Here is a 17,667-nt window from a genome sequence, read left to right as displayed (position 1 = left end):
TGAAGGGAAAGTTCAATTGGGAGTGGGACAGTCATAGCTGGGATGCTTCAGAAGAGTTTATTCACTCCTTCCTGTTATTGGGGCTCAAGCCGCAGAAAGTATTTGGCTCCCCCTATAGGCAAGGAGCCTGGCATTACCATTCACCACACATCAGTGTGGAGTTTTGAGATGTGCTAAACATAGTCACTGCACCAGATGCTGCCTTTTCAGCCAATAACACAGATCGGGTTATTGGCAGCATTCTGCTGGCTAACCAGCTGCCTGCTAATCCATGCGCCCTCCTGTAAAGGTCCTGGTGATGGTGCAGATGGTGCTGTGATAGCCACCTCATTTAATGCCGCTGCATTGATGGGTACTTATAGGCTTAATGCACTCCAATAAATCTTTCATAGCTTGACTTTTAATACCTTGGGTTCAGTGAAATATAATAATCCATAAAGACTGCAGCCAGCAGCATTGAGTTTGTAACAATTATGTTCTGAGGTAATCATGCCCATATGAATGTTTGTGTTGCAGATTTGTGGGCCGTATGCACATCACATACAGTGATGGCCGTGAGCCTGCAGTGAGGTGAGAGCATTTTCTACCCACATAACACACACCATGAGCAACCCCCCAAAATATAAGCGCCTGTCGCTTAAGCGCTCTCTTACCTTCACATTACCGTTTATTTGATTGATCCATATCTCCAAACAAGCATTAAGACTACTTAATGTGGTTTTCTGTTATTGCGGGGAAAGCTTTCGCTGAAAATAGCAGATCGACAGCCTGGCATGACTTCAGCCCCAGCCTCCAAAGTGTTCCCCAAGGCATTTGTCATCGACTGCTTCCTAATGATCATAATATAAAAGACGTCGCCATGTCCTTCTCTAAGAACATTGATTCCAATTTACACCCACATATATCTATTTCCACATGGCACTTTAGTTGATGCCAGCTGGCCTGAAATGATGCCAGTTGAACGAGTAGGGGTGACCCTACCCCATGTGGACAAGAAAGCAGCGCAGTGACTTGTATCTTGATGTGATTGCTCAGGTCTTTGGGTCCAGAGAACTTGCTCCTGAAAGGGGCGACCTTGAAGAATACTCAGAAGATCTGTGGTGAGTCAAAGGGTGCAGCTTAGCTCCACGGATGCTTTGATGCTGCTGATCGGTTCATAATATCTCAACAATAGCAAGTGTTCATTCCTCCCCTCATTCTCTGCCTCTCCTTCCTTCCCCAAGCGGTGGCGGTTTACACAGGCATGGAAACCAAGATGGCTCTCAACTACCAGGGCAAGTCTCAGAAACGCTCCGTTGTGGAGAAGTAAGTGGAAGAGAAAGCCAATCCATACTCCATACTGTATGTTTTAAAGAGATAAAAATATAATCGTGTGGATCTCTGCATCCACATGGCATCCAGCGGTGAGTGTGCCCAGACTCCCATGTGGAGTTAAGACATTTAATATATGGGTTGGCGTGCACAATAGAACTCTGTCTGTCTGTGTCCCTTTTATGCCCATATATAGAGTTCTCTAAAACTATCTGTCCGTCTGTCTGTGTCTGTTTTATGCCAATATGATGTTAAAGTTCAGACTTCCAACGTCATAAACTGGCCTCCCAGTAGTATAGTACTATAATGGGTACTGCACTAAGTACTCAGATGACGGGTACTCTGACAGCGGGTTGAGCTGCATTATAACTGGTGGGGCAAGCATTCCCTACGAGCATAGTTCCCAGTCGTCATCGGTCTAGTATTTAAAAAAATAAAAGTATTAAACGTGCAGAGCCATACAATGAAAAGAAACCATGTCTCCTATGGCACTAACCTATTGTATTGCAATGTGCTGATATTTCTCCCTCCAGATCCATCAATGCCTTCCTGCTGGTTTACCTTTGTATCTTGGTGAGCAAGGCCCTGGTGTGCACCACGCTCAAGTATGTTTGGGAGATCAAGCTTGGACAGGATGAGCCCTCGTACAACCATAAGACTCAAAGAGAAAAAGACACTTACCTGGTAAGGAGACAAGTGACCTTGACTGTTTGGCTTTAACATGTTTTGGTTAGGTTTACTGCCTCGTTTATACATACGTAGCTCTGAGAACACATGCGAGTCAACCAGGTCATATGCGAGTCAAGTCCATTAATTCCTATGGGAACCTCCATGATCTGGTATATGGACTCTGACTTGTTTACTTTGTGGTTGAAATAATTTGTATTGCCTATACTTTTACAATACCAAAGTGTTAGGGAAAGGGGGTGGTGGAACAATGTTGCTGGCTAGGTAAACCATGAATGCAGGTGTCTTGGTCTGCCTAGGTGCGCTCAATCCCCCTTGTTATGAGGATGTCACTAGTCATTGTCCGAAGTGCAGAAAATAGGTATTTTACGAAGGTTTAGTTGAACATTTTCATCTTGTTGTGTCCCGGGAAGCGGCAGAAGAAGCTATTTCCTTCATTTCATTTGCTTGAGAACGTCATTATTATTATTGAGCGTGCAAAGTTCCACGCTGATCTGTCCAGCAGTGCCGGAGCTTAGCTGGTCACAGACAAACGGACATGGCCGAAAAAAGTCTCCTTTGGCCATCTGGCCCTGTGTAAACAACAGTATGAACAGACCAATTGTTGATTACTATTTTACTATATCAGAGCACCATGCATTAATAAAACTACTATCGGGGTTCCCACAATCATGACATTCCTGGAAATATTTAGAAATTTGAAAAACTCTTTTCCAGGTCTGGAAAAAGTTTGGATTGAATCAAATGTTTTCAAAAATCTTTGGATATACAATGTCTTTGTCTAACATTGCGTAAAATATGTAACATGGTGTGCTACTTAATGTTAGCTAGCTTGTAGATCTGTTATTTTTGTCACTTCGCTCAAGTCTGTCTTGGTGCATTGATAGCACACTGGTGTAAGAACCTCATTATCGCACCATATGCTTGCTATAGGCGTGGAAATGGGGTGAAATACTTTCCCTGTAGTATTAATTAATATAATTACATGGGTTACTCAAAAGTAAGACAGAATGCCATGATGCATATGAGCTATATACAATATCTGTTCTGAACTCCGCTTCAGTTTATTTGTCACATCACAGATTGAAAGAGTGGGTGAATTTTTCTTTGTACAAGCTACCCACAAATCACAGTTTCATTAAATAATAATATTCTTAGGGAGGAGAAAAAAACAAAATGATATCAAATATACATAAAGTGTGTACTCGGAAAGATAATAAGCAGAGTGCCTCAGTTTCTTGCGCAAACAGACAACATCACATTGCAGCAGATATCAATTATGTATGTAATGTGTAGGAATTTAGTATTCACAGTCATATTATACATAAGATGATAGTGCCAGTGTTATTGGAGCATATAAGACTGCTGAGTGACCAGCTAGCAGTATTAATATTGTGATATGATTTCAGAAGATGGGCACACACACACACACCTGATGCAATGTATTAATAACCTGGCCTAGATCATCAAGTATTTTTTGGAAACTCAATGCGGAGATAGCAGTTTATTTATTTAGAGAAAGGTTTAGTAGTTAGGCCGATTTGACAAAATTGGGATACAGTGTCTTCTTTGTACCTACCGGCAGCGTTCGCAAAACCGTTTGACATTGATAGAGCCAGCGGTTTGCGAGATTAACCCTGTATGCGCACACACACGCACGCACGCACGCACGCACGCACGCACGCACGCACGCACGCACGCACGCACGCACGCACACACACACACACACACACACACACACACACACACACACACACACACACACACACACACACACCATAATGTCCGTCCCTGGCCTTCGGCTTGGCAAAGATAACAATTAACAGATCTATTTTGTAACCATTGCATACTTGCATGGAAACTCGGCCTCATTATGTGAGCCAGTGGATTTGAATACAACAGTTGCCTTTTTGTCTGATGGTGTGTCCAGCCGCATAAGAACTAGCAGAAGGCTGAGCAGAAACAAGCCTGTCCTCAGCAGCAGCAGCAGTAGGAGGATGAGTAGAATAAAGAAGTTGCAGTGTTTTCCAGGGCCACCATCAGATTTGCTTCAAAGTTGCTGAGGACCTCTGCTCTTGCCGCCCTCCTCCTCCTCCTCCTCCCGCCCACCGCACCACCAACACCCAGCCCCTCAGGCACACTCTCATTTTCCCTCTCTCTCTCTCTCAACACTCCCCGACCTCTCTCTCTCACTTTCATCTGCCCTCTCAATCTCATTCTCTCTCTCTCTGTCTTGCACACCCTCACTCTCCATTGTGTGTGCATCCTCGACATCCATCTCCATCCCTCTTTCTTTTAACATTCTGACCTCCAGCTTCTCTCTCTCCCCGGCTGAACCTCCCTTTGCTGTGGCATATTAGAGATATTAGAGCGTGTTGGCCTTGATGAAATGAAAGGCTCCAAAAATAATAGCTGCAAAGTACCAAGGTCTCCTGTGGCTGGCAGCGCTGCCACTGGTCATAGTTTCACCTGCCTCCTTGCTCTGCCTCGCATATCGATCGCGCAGGTCCCTCCGTTTATTGCGACAGTTTTTTCTCTGTGAGAACACAAGGTACACGACATTAAACGCATGGTACAAATTAGGTTGTTACCTTATTGACCTACTCGATGCTGCAGTTTCAGAACACTCAACATGATGATAATGACCGTGAACTTTTACAGTAATATATATTCTCCTTCACTGACATTTAACATTACTCAAACTATATATTCCAATACTATATTATACTGGTACAATACAAAACTGATGAGCTGTGAGGTCTTTTGCTGCACATCGCGTGCTGAGCTTGTAGAACAGATATTTTCGGTGTGAGGCACCTGCATACAACGAAGTATAAATCAGGCTTATTAATATAGCTCTATTTAGATTTAGTTTGTAATACTAATACAGTTCTATTCATATTTACAAGTGCAAAGTTCAAATGCATATTTAGCTAACATACTGTAGGATGTGGTGGTATGTGTGCATGCATAGTATGTTTTAACCGCTTCCATCCTGGCGTCTTGAGCATCGTAGGCAAACAGTCAGACATTTTCAAAAATGTTCAGAAATTTCAATAATAGCAGATCTACTGTACAAGCAAGATATTTTAGTTATTTTAAGATAATAAAATATTTCACTAAAGAGACAAAATTAGGTTGGTTCACTGAAATATGTTGTGAAAATGTAAATATTTTTTTGCAAAATTATTCAAAACCTCCCAGTTTTGTAGAGATGTTTTATTATTGCCAGTTAAAATCTAAATGAAATGGCGAGATACAAGCAGGATTGTCTTTCTCCAGATTTAAAAAGTTATGAAAATAATTTTGAAAACCTGTTATGTCACATTGCTTGACAGAGGGCCTTTAGAAAGTGAAATATCCCTGTAATCAACACCTATAAAATAAATTAATAATAATAAATCAAATGCTAAAGTTATGTCTCCTTGCATTTCCCCTTTTTCCTTGACAGTATCTGAAGATGTTCACCGACTTCCTCTCCTTCATGGTGCTGTTCAACTTCATCATCCCTGTGTCCATGTATGTGACGGTGGAAATGCAGAAGTTCCTGGGCTCCTTCTTCATCGCCTGGGACAGAGACTTCTTTGACCCCGAGATCCAGGAGGGGGCGCTAGTCAACACCTCGGACCTCAACGAGGAGCTTGGACAGGTTAGAGAGAGAAGGCTGGCGTGAAACTTTCTCCGCTTTGAACAGTACGGAATGTACAAATGGTGTAGCAGGGGCATTCACAAATCCAACTGGAGAATTGTTGGATTGTTTATTTCAGTACGATTTTCCTCCCTTCTCCATTGTAAGTTAATCGTTACTCTGGTCATAATACTGAGAAAGGTAAAATCATCAAATTGTGTGTTATATATATTTGCTATTACATGTTGACTTATACTTTGATAAACAAGGTTAGAGGGATCCTTAGAGATGTGCAAATCGTTGTTGGATGCTTGTATTTCTTTGCTTGTCTTGAGCTCTCGGTCAATTACGAGAATGGCTTTGACTCCCAACAAGTCACAGACTCTTAATTGAACCTGATGGCTGCGCTGTCCCACCCCTCCTGTTTTTACTGCACTCCCAACTGAAACAGTGCAGTCGTATAGATCAGCCACGCTTGGTTTGCCAGTTGATTACTTAAATGAAAGGTGACGCTTCGTTACACTGATTTATGCGCTGTAATTCCGTCAGGGGAGTAATTGCTCCAATCTTATTGTTGGAGCCCATTAATGGTGCAAGTGGTCTATATATATACAGTACATGTATATATGCAGTGTATACCTCATTCTCTCTCTCTCTCTCTCTCTCTCTCTCTCTCTGTCTGTCTGTGTAGCTGCCAAATGTGCATTCGTGCTCTGTATTTCTAGATCAGTTGCAAAGTCTAACAAAACCACTTTTAGGTGCAATATGCATGCACAAACAAATCTTCATGTATTATCATGTCTTAGTAATACACTAATATGGATACACTATCTAACAGCCATCTAACTTTTGAGTTGAGCACAGCCGTTATTATGAAGCTCCAACATCTCTGTGGTAATTCACTTATTTAGAATAATTAAATAACATTCTGCATTCATCTAAAATCCAAGATGTAGGCCACGCTTCAGAGCCCGGACAAAGACAGATATTGGAGCTTAGCTCCTTCCAGGAGCACGGCTCAAAAATAAAATGCAAATAGTTTCTGACATACAAACATGTGCACCAATGGTTCCACAGTCTAGATTAGAACCTGACAGAACTGCGGTCTGTTATGACAGCAATGATGTAATTTAAACCTATACATAAGGTTACGTAGCACAGCAGAGCAGGTGGGTACCCTGACACTAACAAACATCTGGCTTGCACTGGAGCTTCTTGGAGCTCCAGTATCATAGTGCCATGCCTATATATGGGCGTAGTCACCCATACAACAGTTCCAACCCATCTCCGCGGCACGAACACGCACGTGGCCAAGCCTGTGTTCGATGTCTGCTTAGCTGTAACAGTTCCAGCACTCTAATAAACAGCTATCATTTTATATGTTCAGTAGGATATGTGTGTGTATATATACACATACATAATATGTACAGTATGTGTGTGTGTGTGTGTATGTTAGCCTTGGACCAGGGCATGTGATGTATTGTACCTCCCTTCTCGACGTCTGCAGGTGGAGTATGTGTTCACGGACAAGACGGGTACGCTCACCCAGAACAACATGGAGTTCATCGAATGCTGCATCGACGGTTTCCAGTACAAGTACCGGGATGCGGGATCCGAGCTGGATGGCTTCTGTGTCACAGATGGGCCTGTGAACAAGCTGCAGCAAAAAGCTGGCAGGGTGGGTGGTAGAAGCGGTGTACCTCCATCTGTTGCAAACACACACACTGGCGCATGCCCCTACCAGCATATGAGCCCACTGTTCAGAAAGACCCTCCAGACATCCACTCTTCCTTAACATGTTAACATATGCATGTGACAAATATACTTGGGAGGGGGGCTGCAATGCACTTGACCCTGCCACCTTATAATACTTTACAAGCTGTGCGTCAACAGCTTTGTTGATAAGAAGTTAATGATAAGAAGGTAATAAGACAAACGGTTGTAAATCCATGACTTTATCTTAACTCCACTCCAGCTACTGTGTATCGTGCGTGTGTGGACGTGGGAGGCACGCACAGTCAGTTATCCACTTTTCTGCTTCCGTGCTATTTTAAAATACTTCTTAAAGTCAGTCAAAGAGCCATCTTGTTTGCCGTTTCCCTCAGAGAAAGCTATTATTGAACTGAATTATTGAACGTTTGATTTTAGTTACATCATCAATTATTAAATACTTTAAGAGGCTTCTCCTCTATTGAATATGTGTGTTGCGCTGATAAGATGCGTCTTCCTGTTGCGCTGTTGCCGAGCAGGAGAAGGAAGAGCTGTTCCTGCGGGCGCTGTGCCTGTGCCACACGGTGCAGGTGAAGGAGCCCACAGACCAGGCACCGGCCCAGAGGGACACGCTGCTGGACCAGATGGACGGCCTGGGGAGCGAGGACGGAGAGCTGACACCGCTGGAGGAGCAGAGGGGCTTCATCGCCTCCTCTCCCGATGAGGTGGCCTTGGTGAAGGGGGCCATGAGGTAAGGATACCAACAGGAAGGCAATGGGCTCGGTTGGTAAGAAATGTCTTCCTTCACAGGTGTTACCGATGATACTGATCATGATTGTTCTGTTCCATTTTAGTCTAGCACAGTGGGTCTCAAACTTTTTAATTTCAAGGACCCCTGTAACTCTGAGAGTGTACATTCTCAGAGTTACACCCCCACCGAACATTTGGACCCTGGACCCCCCTTTGAGACCCAATGGCTTGACATAGTGTCCAATGAGCCAACATGCAGAATATCAGCACGCTGACTCTGTTTGACCAGAATGGAACAGAGTCTTCATTAGTATCATTCGTAATACATGTGAAGGAAGTAAGGCAGGGGGGCCAATTTCTTTCCAATATGGTTGCTGTGCATATAGCCTTTTACTCACTCACTCACTCACTCACTCACTCACTCACTCACTCACTCACTCACTCAGATCGATAGCCAAAGATCCATTGATCAATATAGTGTTTTTCTTTTTTCTCTTTTTTTTTTTTTAAATTCAAACTGATCCAAATGTGGAACTGTCCACTGGTGATGCTCATTCCTGAGACTTTGTCTCCATCTGCAGGTATGGCTTCACGTTCCTGGGCCTGGAGAGCAAGAACATGAAAATCCTCAACAGGAATAATGATGTTGAAATGTAAGTCATCAGGCAAAGACATTTTGAGTGATGTGTTCCCCCAAACCCCCACCCCTCCATTTTTCTTCTTCTTCTTTTTTTTAACATTTATTTAATAAGCATGTACCTGCGCTGAAGATTTATAATGTGACTTTGGCTCCTTGGATTCCCTCTGAAAGGTACGAGCTGCTCCACGTGTTGAACTTTGATCCTGTGCGACGGCGAATGAGCGTCATAGTCAGGAGTAAATCAGGTGAGCTGGAGATCAAATGTACATAATTGATGGATAGGTACGTAATAACATGTAATCATTACTTAAAGGGATGAGCGGGGTTTCACCTCATTCCAAATGACCAATCACTTACTAAAGAGCTGGAGAGATGGCGAACACCTGTTAATTAACCTTTGCATTGATGACTTTCAGAATGTAGAGCTTTAACTTTTTTTAAATAAAACATTTTGTTTTAACAAAACAAAAAAAATGTGCGCGCGCGCACACACACACACACACACACACACACACACACACACACACACACACACACACACACACACACACACACACACACACATACACACACACACACATACACCTACACTCACTATCGAAGCAAACACTTACAGCACCTTTAAACATTTAGGTTTGTGGCGGGAAAAGAGCACTCTACTATTCAGTCCAACAGAGAACCTTAAACCTTAAAGAAGCCACGTATTTGCTCAATACATTTCCAGCCACACCATGAGTGATTCTGTGTGTTCATAACTGGTAATTGGGCGTGAGGTTTCTGCTGTGTCATCATTTGTACACACCGATAAATGCCCGGATGGCCAGGAACGTTGTGGAGCAAATTAACAATTAAATCAAGTAAATTGATTACTTCAAAATGCTCTCAAGTTTATTGCCATTGACTTTGCCTGTTGGGGACCCTCAGCCCTGACTAAGCTATCTGTGTGTGTGTGTGTGTGTGTGTGTGTGTGTGTGTGTGTGTGTGTGTGTGTGTGTGTGTGTGTGTGTGTGTGTGTGTGTGTGTGTGTGTGTGTGTGTGTGTGTGTGTGTGTGTGTGTGTGTGTGTGTGTGTGTGTGTGTGTGTGTGTGTGTGTGTGGCAGGTGAAACGTTGCTTTTCTGCAAGGGTGCAGACTCTTCCATTTTCCCTCGTGTCAGACAAGAGGAGGTGGAGAGGATACGTACACACGTGGAGCGCAACGCTACGGTGGGTCTCGAATACATATCATTTTGGGGGTCCTTGACGCAAAAAAAGTTTGAAATCTACTGAGTGAGAAGGTTCTTATTCGTTTTGTTTTCTTCCATGCTCAAGGAGGGTTACCGGACGCTGTGTGTGGCCTACAAGCAGCTCAGTGCAGAGGAGTACTCCCAGGCAGACGCAGGGCTGAGGGAAGCCAGGCTGGCTCTGCAGGACCGAGAGGCCATGCTCATGGCTGTTTACAACCAGGTGGAGACGGGAATGAGTCTCATAGGAGCCACCGCCGTGGAGGACAGGTGTGCCAACATCCATGCCCTCTCTCTCTACTCTCTTCTCTCTCTCTCTCACTCTGACTGTCACTGTCACTCTCTCTCTCACTCTATTGGCCGTTAGGGCTGTCACGATTACCACATTTTACATGACAATGAATTGTCACACTTTAAAACACTGGAACATAATAATAATAAAAGTGACATTTCTGTTTGGCTTTTGGGCGTTGAAGTTGATATAGAAAGACATGACTGACATACAGATCCTTCTCGGAAAATTTGAATTTCTTGAAACTTTCATATATTTCTTGAAACTTTCATATATTCTAGATACATTGGACATTCAGTGAATTATTCCAAACCTTTTTTTGTTCAAATTTAGATTTTTTTATGGTATACAGCTCATGAATATCAAAAGTCCATATTTCAAAATATTACAATATTACACAAGACCACTCAAAACAAGGATTTATAATAGAGAAATGTCAACCTTCTGAAGTCTGAGTTGCTTTAAGTCCAGTGGGAAGTGTCCGAAGTCAGTTATGATTTGGGGTGCTAGGGCATCTGCAATGCTTTTTCACACAATATTCAAAGTTTTCGAGAAGGATCTGTACTTTTATATTTCCCTTTCAAGTCTATGAGACTGACTAGAGGGCGGTTCAGAGAGTACATCGGCCGTAAGTCACTGATCACCTGATCCCAAAAATCGATTCTCCCATTTAGAGCAATAGAGTGTAACATTTTTCTTATTTCCACACAACAACTCAAAGGTACTGTACGTATAGTATTGACATTGTTGAAGGTTGGAAATAAATGGTATTCCCCTTCAACGGCCCAGCCCATAATTCCCATGGTCTAGTACCGGTATTGTAATAACATAGAATAGATGTTTTTGTACCGCTACACCGGCAGACAGTAAGTCTCTTTTATGGCTCACAGTACTGACATGCACCAAGCTCCAGGACATCACTCATGAGCCTATACTCGATGAGGAGAGGAAGACAAGTTTGATAGTTATTTATTTTCCACTTCTTTTCCAACTGGCAAAATTGGTCTTCAATTAAAATTTTACCTGTATTCAGAATGATCTTAAAACATTTCGCAGGCGCAAAAATTAAGAAGGCCGATGGCCGATCAAAAAACAATTATCTTTTTTGTTTGTTTTTGGGGTCTAATAAAATAAGATTTATGTGAAACAGTAACAAAAATTAGAACTACTGTACCCCCTGGCTGATAGTTTTCTCTAACAAATCTACAAGTTATGAATCTGTGTTTAGATACTTGCTCATGGACAAGCTGTGATAGGACAAAAAAAGAAAGAAAAGATAATCGTTTCTTGATCGACCTTCCCTGTTCTCAGTTTTTTTTGTCTGATGCCGATTATACAAAACTAGTCACCCACTAGTCCCCGGAAACATGGCATTTAGCATGTGGTTCTCTACCCGTCCCTCCGCCAGGCTACAGGAGGAGGCAGCGGAGACCATGGAGGCGCTGCAGGGTGCGGGCATGAAGGTGTGGGTGCTGACGGGCGACAAGATGGAGACGGCCAAGTCCACGTGCTACGCCTGCCGCCTGTTCCAGAGGAGCACGGAGCTGCTTGAGCTGACGGTGCGCACCCTGGAGGACGGCAGCAGGAAGCGCGAGGAGCGCCTGCACGAGCTGCTGCTGGAATACTACAAGAAGGCTGTGCAGGACGCGCCTCCGGTCAAAGGAGGGGTCACCAGGTCAGCGGCACAAGTTCTACTGGGATTCATTCCTTAGATCAGTGGCTCTCAAACTTTTAATGTCAAGAACCCCCACAGTGATGGCAAGAAATGATAAAATGATGTCTTGTTTCCATTGTGGAATGTATTCAATTCATCATAAGTATTGTGGGTAAATTCTGATGTCTTAGCAGCAATGTGGTTCCGCTGTGTATGTGCGGTGGCACTAGATTGTTTTGTTCTCTCCTTTTTTGGATTGTTTTTCAGTCCTGTCAAATCAAATATCTTATATTGGATTTCTGTTATTCAAATGGGGTAATATTCTGCCTATACCTTTTCGGACCAGCTTTGAAGTGCTGATTGTTGATGGACTGCACTGGTTGTATGAAATGGGACCGAAATAAACTAAACTAACTGACTAGCATTCATTGGGGTATGTTTTGCAGGAGCTGGAGTAAATCCAACCAGGACTACGGTTTCATCATAGACGGAGCCACTCTGTCCATGGTTCTGAACTCCTCGTCTGACGCCAACTCCAGCCACTATAAGAGCCTGTTCCTGCAGATCTGTCAGAACTGCACTGCCGTGCTCTGCTGTCGCATGGCACCCCTCCAAAAGGCACAGGTCAGGCACACGACACTGGGCCACCTCAGAATTATTACTTAACACCCATCATTAACCACATGAACCATATTGTCCCTATTCTGGGCATGGTGTAGTAGTCAATTGCGTTGGAAATAGGTCAACATTCAGTGAAAATTGCAGATCTAAAAGAGATTAAGTGTAGATGGAAAGTAACAAACCACTGGAGAACTCTGGTCAACACATTTTGGAGGGTTTAAGTGGTAAAATAAATGTTTACAGTTAGTGGTTGTATAATCTTCATATGGGCTCTCTCTGTCTTTAGATTGTGAAGCTGGTAAAGAACTCCAAAGGAGGACCCATTACGCTCTCCGTGGGGGACGGAGCAAACGATGTCAGCATGATCTTGGAGGCGCATGTTGGCATCGGTAAGAATTCTTGGTGCCAGAGCTCACTTCTGGCACAAAAGTGCTTTCCAAAAGTGCTTTCCATCATTGAAGAAGCATTCTGTTTTTTTTTGTTTTTTTAATGCTGCAAGTGTAATTATCCCTCATGGTCATTCTAGGTATAAAGGGCAAAGAGGGGCGTCAGGCAGTGAGGAACAGCGACTATGCTATCCCCAAATTGAAACACCTCAAGAAGCTCTTACTGGCACATGGACACCTGTACTATGTCCGCATCGCCCATCTTGTGCAATACTTCTTTTACAAGGTAGGAGGCTCTTCTCTTATGGGGTTTAAATAGTTGGGTCCTTTGGGGGCATCTCGATCAGAAATCTTTTATAAATATAAAAGAAATCGTGCCACGCACGACTATTTGAAAAATCTAAATGAAATGTAACGTTTGCTTTGTATGTTCGCTTGCATACAATGAATTAAGTAAAATGGATTACAATTTGAACAGTGTAGTGTTCAAGACAGAGCAGTAGGAGGGACCACCCAAAGAAATGCACCGCCCCCTCCCACCCTGACTGCAATCCCGTAGTATGGGCAAAGCCTGCTATACAGTACATGAATTGATTCAATTCTAGTGTTTTATCTTCACAAAAGATATGCCTTTGAGTCCCAAGTATGTGTTTGTAAATCCAAGCCTCTTTTTTTTGTACTTTGCAGAACCTTTGCTTCATCTTACCTCAGTTCTTGTACCAGTTCTTCTGTGGCTATTCGCAGCAAGTGAGTATCATGTTCAAATGTGCTCTTCACAGAAGAGTGTGCTCCTCCTGCAGATGTTTCCCCTCTGATTGACCCTCCCTCTCTCTGCCCCTGGAATGGCTGGTGTATGTGTATATATGTGTGTCTGTGACTTTGTGTATATATATCGTTGATGTCGGGTGAAAACCTTGTATGTCCAAAACCATTCGTTTTGCATTTATCATTTTAAAAATGATTTAAACTAGTGAAAACAGCCGATCTACAAGCACACAACGCCTCGCACCACGAGGCGTTGTGTGCTTGAAGATCTGCTGTTTTCACTACTTTTGTGTGACGGCCTTTTATGATGAAGCAGGGCTTTACTTTGCGAAAGAACGGACACATTTGAAACTTGGAGATACAAGGTTTCCACCCGACAATGACGATATAGTATATATATATATATATATATATATATATATATATATATATATATATATATATATATATATATATAAAAGTCTCGGCTCCCTCTTAAGTTGTTAGTGTTTGTGTGATTGTGGTGGTCTTGTCCTCTCCAATGTATTAATCCCCATCCCTCCTGCCTTCTTCCTTACCCCCTCCTCCGGTGCCCCCCCCCCCCCCCCAGCCCCTGTATGATGCAGCCTATCTGACGATGTACAACATCTGCTTCACCTCCATGCCCATCCTGGCCTACAGTCTGCTGGAGCAGCACATCGCAATGGAGGTTCTGCTGAGCAACGCTACCCTCTACAGGTACACATGGGGATGGGTCCCGTACCACCATACTGCAGCCTCCCTTGCCATGTCTCCCACACCAGTGGTTCTCGATATACAGGGGAGCCGGGGAGTATGTATATCAGGGTGCCACAGGATACCCCCCCAGTCTCCACCATCTTGGAGACTGTGGTTCAATTCCACCGCGGTGCATCCGGTTTGGCAGAGCGCTCCCATGTTCACTGGTGGGAAGCCAGCAGGGGAGGGCGTTCTGTCACAGCACTAGCAACCCAGCTACAGGTTGATCTGGGCGCCTGCTCAGTGGAGAGTGGAACTGGGAAGAATAACATGTTCCTATCTCCATGCATTTCGCACTCCAAGTGAAACTCCTCACTGTCGGGTGAAAATGAGTGGCTGATGATCCATGTGTATTGGAGGAGACGTGGTTGTCAGCAGCCTCCCAGTGACAAAACAGTTGGGGTTGGCAGTAACATTGACTACACATGTGGGGGGAATTGGCAATTAAACAACAGAAACAGTTCTTAATATGTGGACTTGAAAGGACTTGATTGTTAAATTTCTCTCCTTTCTTAACATTTTGATGGACTACAGTATAAAGTTTTAGCTCTGCTCCTCTTTCAAGTATAACATTTTATGTTAATTTTTGTTTTCTTTGTTATTGGACCTACGAAGACTAGCTGTGCTTTAGGGCACAGCTAATGGGAATCCTAAAAAATGAATAAATGAAGAAACAAACAAACAAATAAACAAATAATTTTAGACATTGTCACATGTGATTTGCAAGGTCATATTCCACCTTTTTGTTGTTGTGGCTTAGGGAGATTGCCAAGAATGCCATGTTGCGCTGGGGCCCCTTCTTCTACTGGACTCTGCTGGGGGTCTTCCAGGGGCTGCTCTTCTTCTTCGGTGTCCGCTACCTGTTCATCAACCCGGCTCTGCAGGATAATGGCCAGGTTAGTCAACGCCACGTGCACTGCCACCCCTGGCTGACATAAAGTTTGTGGATTCAAGCATGCCACTCACCAAAAATAAGCCATCTACTCAGCTTATTTTTGGTTATTAGTTAGTTTAAGATTTAAGTGTATTTGAAGTGGTCAAACTAGCAATAGAATACATGTTAAATCTTCCAGATCTTCATATTGTTTCACAAATCACAGATTGGGACTTGGCCTAACAAAATGTTTCAGTTGTGAGATATTATTTTGCTTTAGTGCTTGACCAGTCTGTAATCCATACAATGTGGCAGCTCCCACTGGAGTTTATCCAGAGCTTTTTGAGAGCGAGTTCACAAAAACACATTGGGATGTGTTGTCATGTCCTCTTAAACCGTTCCACAATGGAACGGTATGATTCAGGTTAGAGACAGAGTGGCCCTTTAAGCACACTGAGCTCAAATAATCCTTTGTCTTGTTCAATTTCTAGGTGTTTGGGAACTGGTCGTATGGAACCATCGTCTTCACTATCCTTGTGTTCACCGTCACGCTGAAGGTAAACTAACTGACCGGCGTGCTATTTTTGTTGTTTACCTACCGGTAGATCAGTGTTTCTCAAAGTGGATTCCAGGGACTCTGTGGGTTCCTTTAGGGGTGTCTAAATGGACCCATACAAGTCTGTAACAGTATACAATTGGAACCAAATGGACCCGTTAGGTAGGGTTGCAACTGTACTCGGTGTTACCAGTGTTACCGGTGAGCGAGCACAAGTTGTGCTGCACAACACGGATGATATTTCCGGTGTTAAAAATCTCATACCGTTGCAACCCTACCATTAGGGTCCATTTGGTTCCATTTGTACACTGTCAGAGTTAAGGGGAGACCTTGAAATTTGAAAGTTTGAGAACCACTGACCTAGATCCTCTCATCCTAAGCCCTGTATGTGTCATTAGTGGAATGTCGTTCAGTAAATCGTTTGGGCCTGTAATCGCACCCCGGCTCAGACTTCCTCCTCCTCCTTCAGTGAGCCCCCCCCCCCCCCCCCCCCAAAAAAAAAGAAACACATTAACTGGAGAGTGAGTTCAGTGGGGATGTTGGACATGTGTGATTAATGGAAGGTGTTTTCTGTCAACGCTGCAGCTGGCTCTGGACACCAGGCACTGGACGTGGCTCAACCACTTTGTCATCTGGGGATCCCTGGCCTTCTACGTGTTCTTTAGCTTCTTCTGGGGAGGAATCATATGGTGAGGAGATGCATCTCAATGACCCCCAAAAAATTTGATTAACTCTCCTTCCTGGTCAAGTCTGATTGATTCTTCTCCACTGGGTTCCTTCAACTATTGTTAAGTTTAACTTGTGTATTCTCCCCCTCATCCCCTCTCCCCCCACAGGCCCTTCCTGAGGCAGCAGCGTCTGTACTTTGTGTTTGCCAACATGCTGAGCTCTGTGTCGGCGTGGCTGGTTATCATCCTTCTCATTATGCTCAGCCTGCTGCCAGACATCCTGCTGTCTGTGCTCCGCAAGCCCCGTCGCCAGGTAAGCCTGGCACGCATGTGCGCACACGCGCACACACACACACACACACATGAATAATCATCCTCATATTGATGTGACACACACACACACACACACACACACACACACACACACACACACACACACACACACACACACACACACACACACACACATAATCATCCTCATATTGATGGATGCACACACACACATCAATACACACACAAACACTCGCTCACTCACGCACACACTCACTCACTCACTCACTCACTCACTCACAGAAACACACACAGAGACACACAAATAATGATGCACACACACACACACACACACACACACACACACACACATCAATACACATGCACATGGGAAAATGAGCGTGACGGTTTCACCTCTTTAAATTCGCTGTGACGGATGCCTTTTATTCTACAGGTTGAAATATTGTCGATAAAAGGATGTGTTTGTAGATTGTAATGCAGAGGATGGACACAGTATCGCATTTGTTTAATTTGATTATTTGGGTGTTAGAATCAGCCAGAAGCACACGCGCACGTCAGATACAACTCATCTGTATTAATAGGCCTTAAGACCTATCGCAAACTGTTCTTATGAGTCATGACTGAATATCAGTCATTCCATTTAGCTCCCCAGGAGGCAAATGAGTTCCGCCTCGGCTTTCCATTTGAACGGATCCCACGGCTCATGTCATGTTGATTATAGAAGCATGACCTTGTAGCTAGACATTAGATTGAGGGGGCAAAACGATTAATTACATTTTCTGCAAGAAATGTGCTCATATAGGCCAAATTTACACATTCTACTCACTGAGTGGGTTTGATATTTTCATCAGCTGGGT

General features: G+C 43.7%; 1 protein-coding gene across 1 annotated transcript in view; it reads left to right on the top strand.

The window, feature by feature from the left end:
* The window catches only part of atp11c (ATPase phospholipid transporting 11C (ATP11C blood group)), a 70,477-nt gene that overhangs the window by 48,907 nt on the left and 3,903 nt on the right, over window positions 1-17,667 (top strand). Inside the window, exons 8-28 of the mRNA XM_080746411.1 lie at window positions 517-570; window positions 1,036-1,100; window positions 1,224-1,305; window positions 1,845-1,995; window positions 5,450-5,647; window positions 7,134-7,304; window positions 7,876-8,087; window positions 8,668-8,739; window positions 8,898-8,971; window positions 9,827-9,930; window positions 10,036-10,217; window positions 11,648-11,914; window positions 12,340-12,517; window positions 12,801-12,903; window positions 13,041-13,186; window positions 13,588-13,647; window positions 14,255-14,382; window positions 15,182-15,317; window positions 15,787-15,852; window positions 16,437-16,540; window positions 16,688-16,832. Coding sequence (XP_080602537.1) covers window positions 517-570; window positions 1,036-1,100; window positions 1,224-1,305; window positions 1,845-1,995; window positions 5,450-5,647; window positions 7,134-7,304; window positions 7,876-8,087; window positions 8,668-8,739; window positions 8,898-8,971; window positions 9,827-9,930; window positions 10,036-10,217; window positions 11,648-11,914; window positions 12,340-12,517; window positions 12,801-12,903; window positions 13,041-13,186; window positions 13,588-13,647; window positions 14,255-14,382; window positions 15,182-15,317; window positions 15,787-15,852; window positions 16,437-16,540; window positions 16,688-16,832 — 2,698 coding nt within the window. The remainder of the gene's footprint in view (window positions 1-516; window positions 571-1,035; window positions 1,101-1,223; window positions 1,306-1,844; window positions 1,996-5,449; window positions 5,648-7,133; window positions 7,305-7,875; window positions 8,088-8,667; window positions 8,740-8,897; window positions 8,972-9,826; window positions 9,931-10,035; window positions 10,218-11,647; window positions 11,915-12,339; window positions 12,518-12,800; window positions 12,904-13,040; window positions 13,187-13,587; window positions 13,648-14,254; window positions 14,383-15,181; window positions 15,318-15,786; window positions 15,853-16,436; window positions 16,541-16,687; window positions 16,833-17,667) is intronic.

The sequence above is a fragment of the Nannobrachium achirus genome (assembly GCF_963921795.1).
Source record: "Nannobrachium achirus genome assembly, chromosome: 17".
Lineage (NCBI taxonomy): Eukaryota > Metazoa > Chordata > Actinopteri > Myctophiformes > Myctophidae > Nannobrachium > Nannobrachium achirus.
The sequence above is the reverse complement of the archived record's forward strand: the minus strand, read 5'-3'. Positions and strand labels throughout refer to the sequence as shown.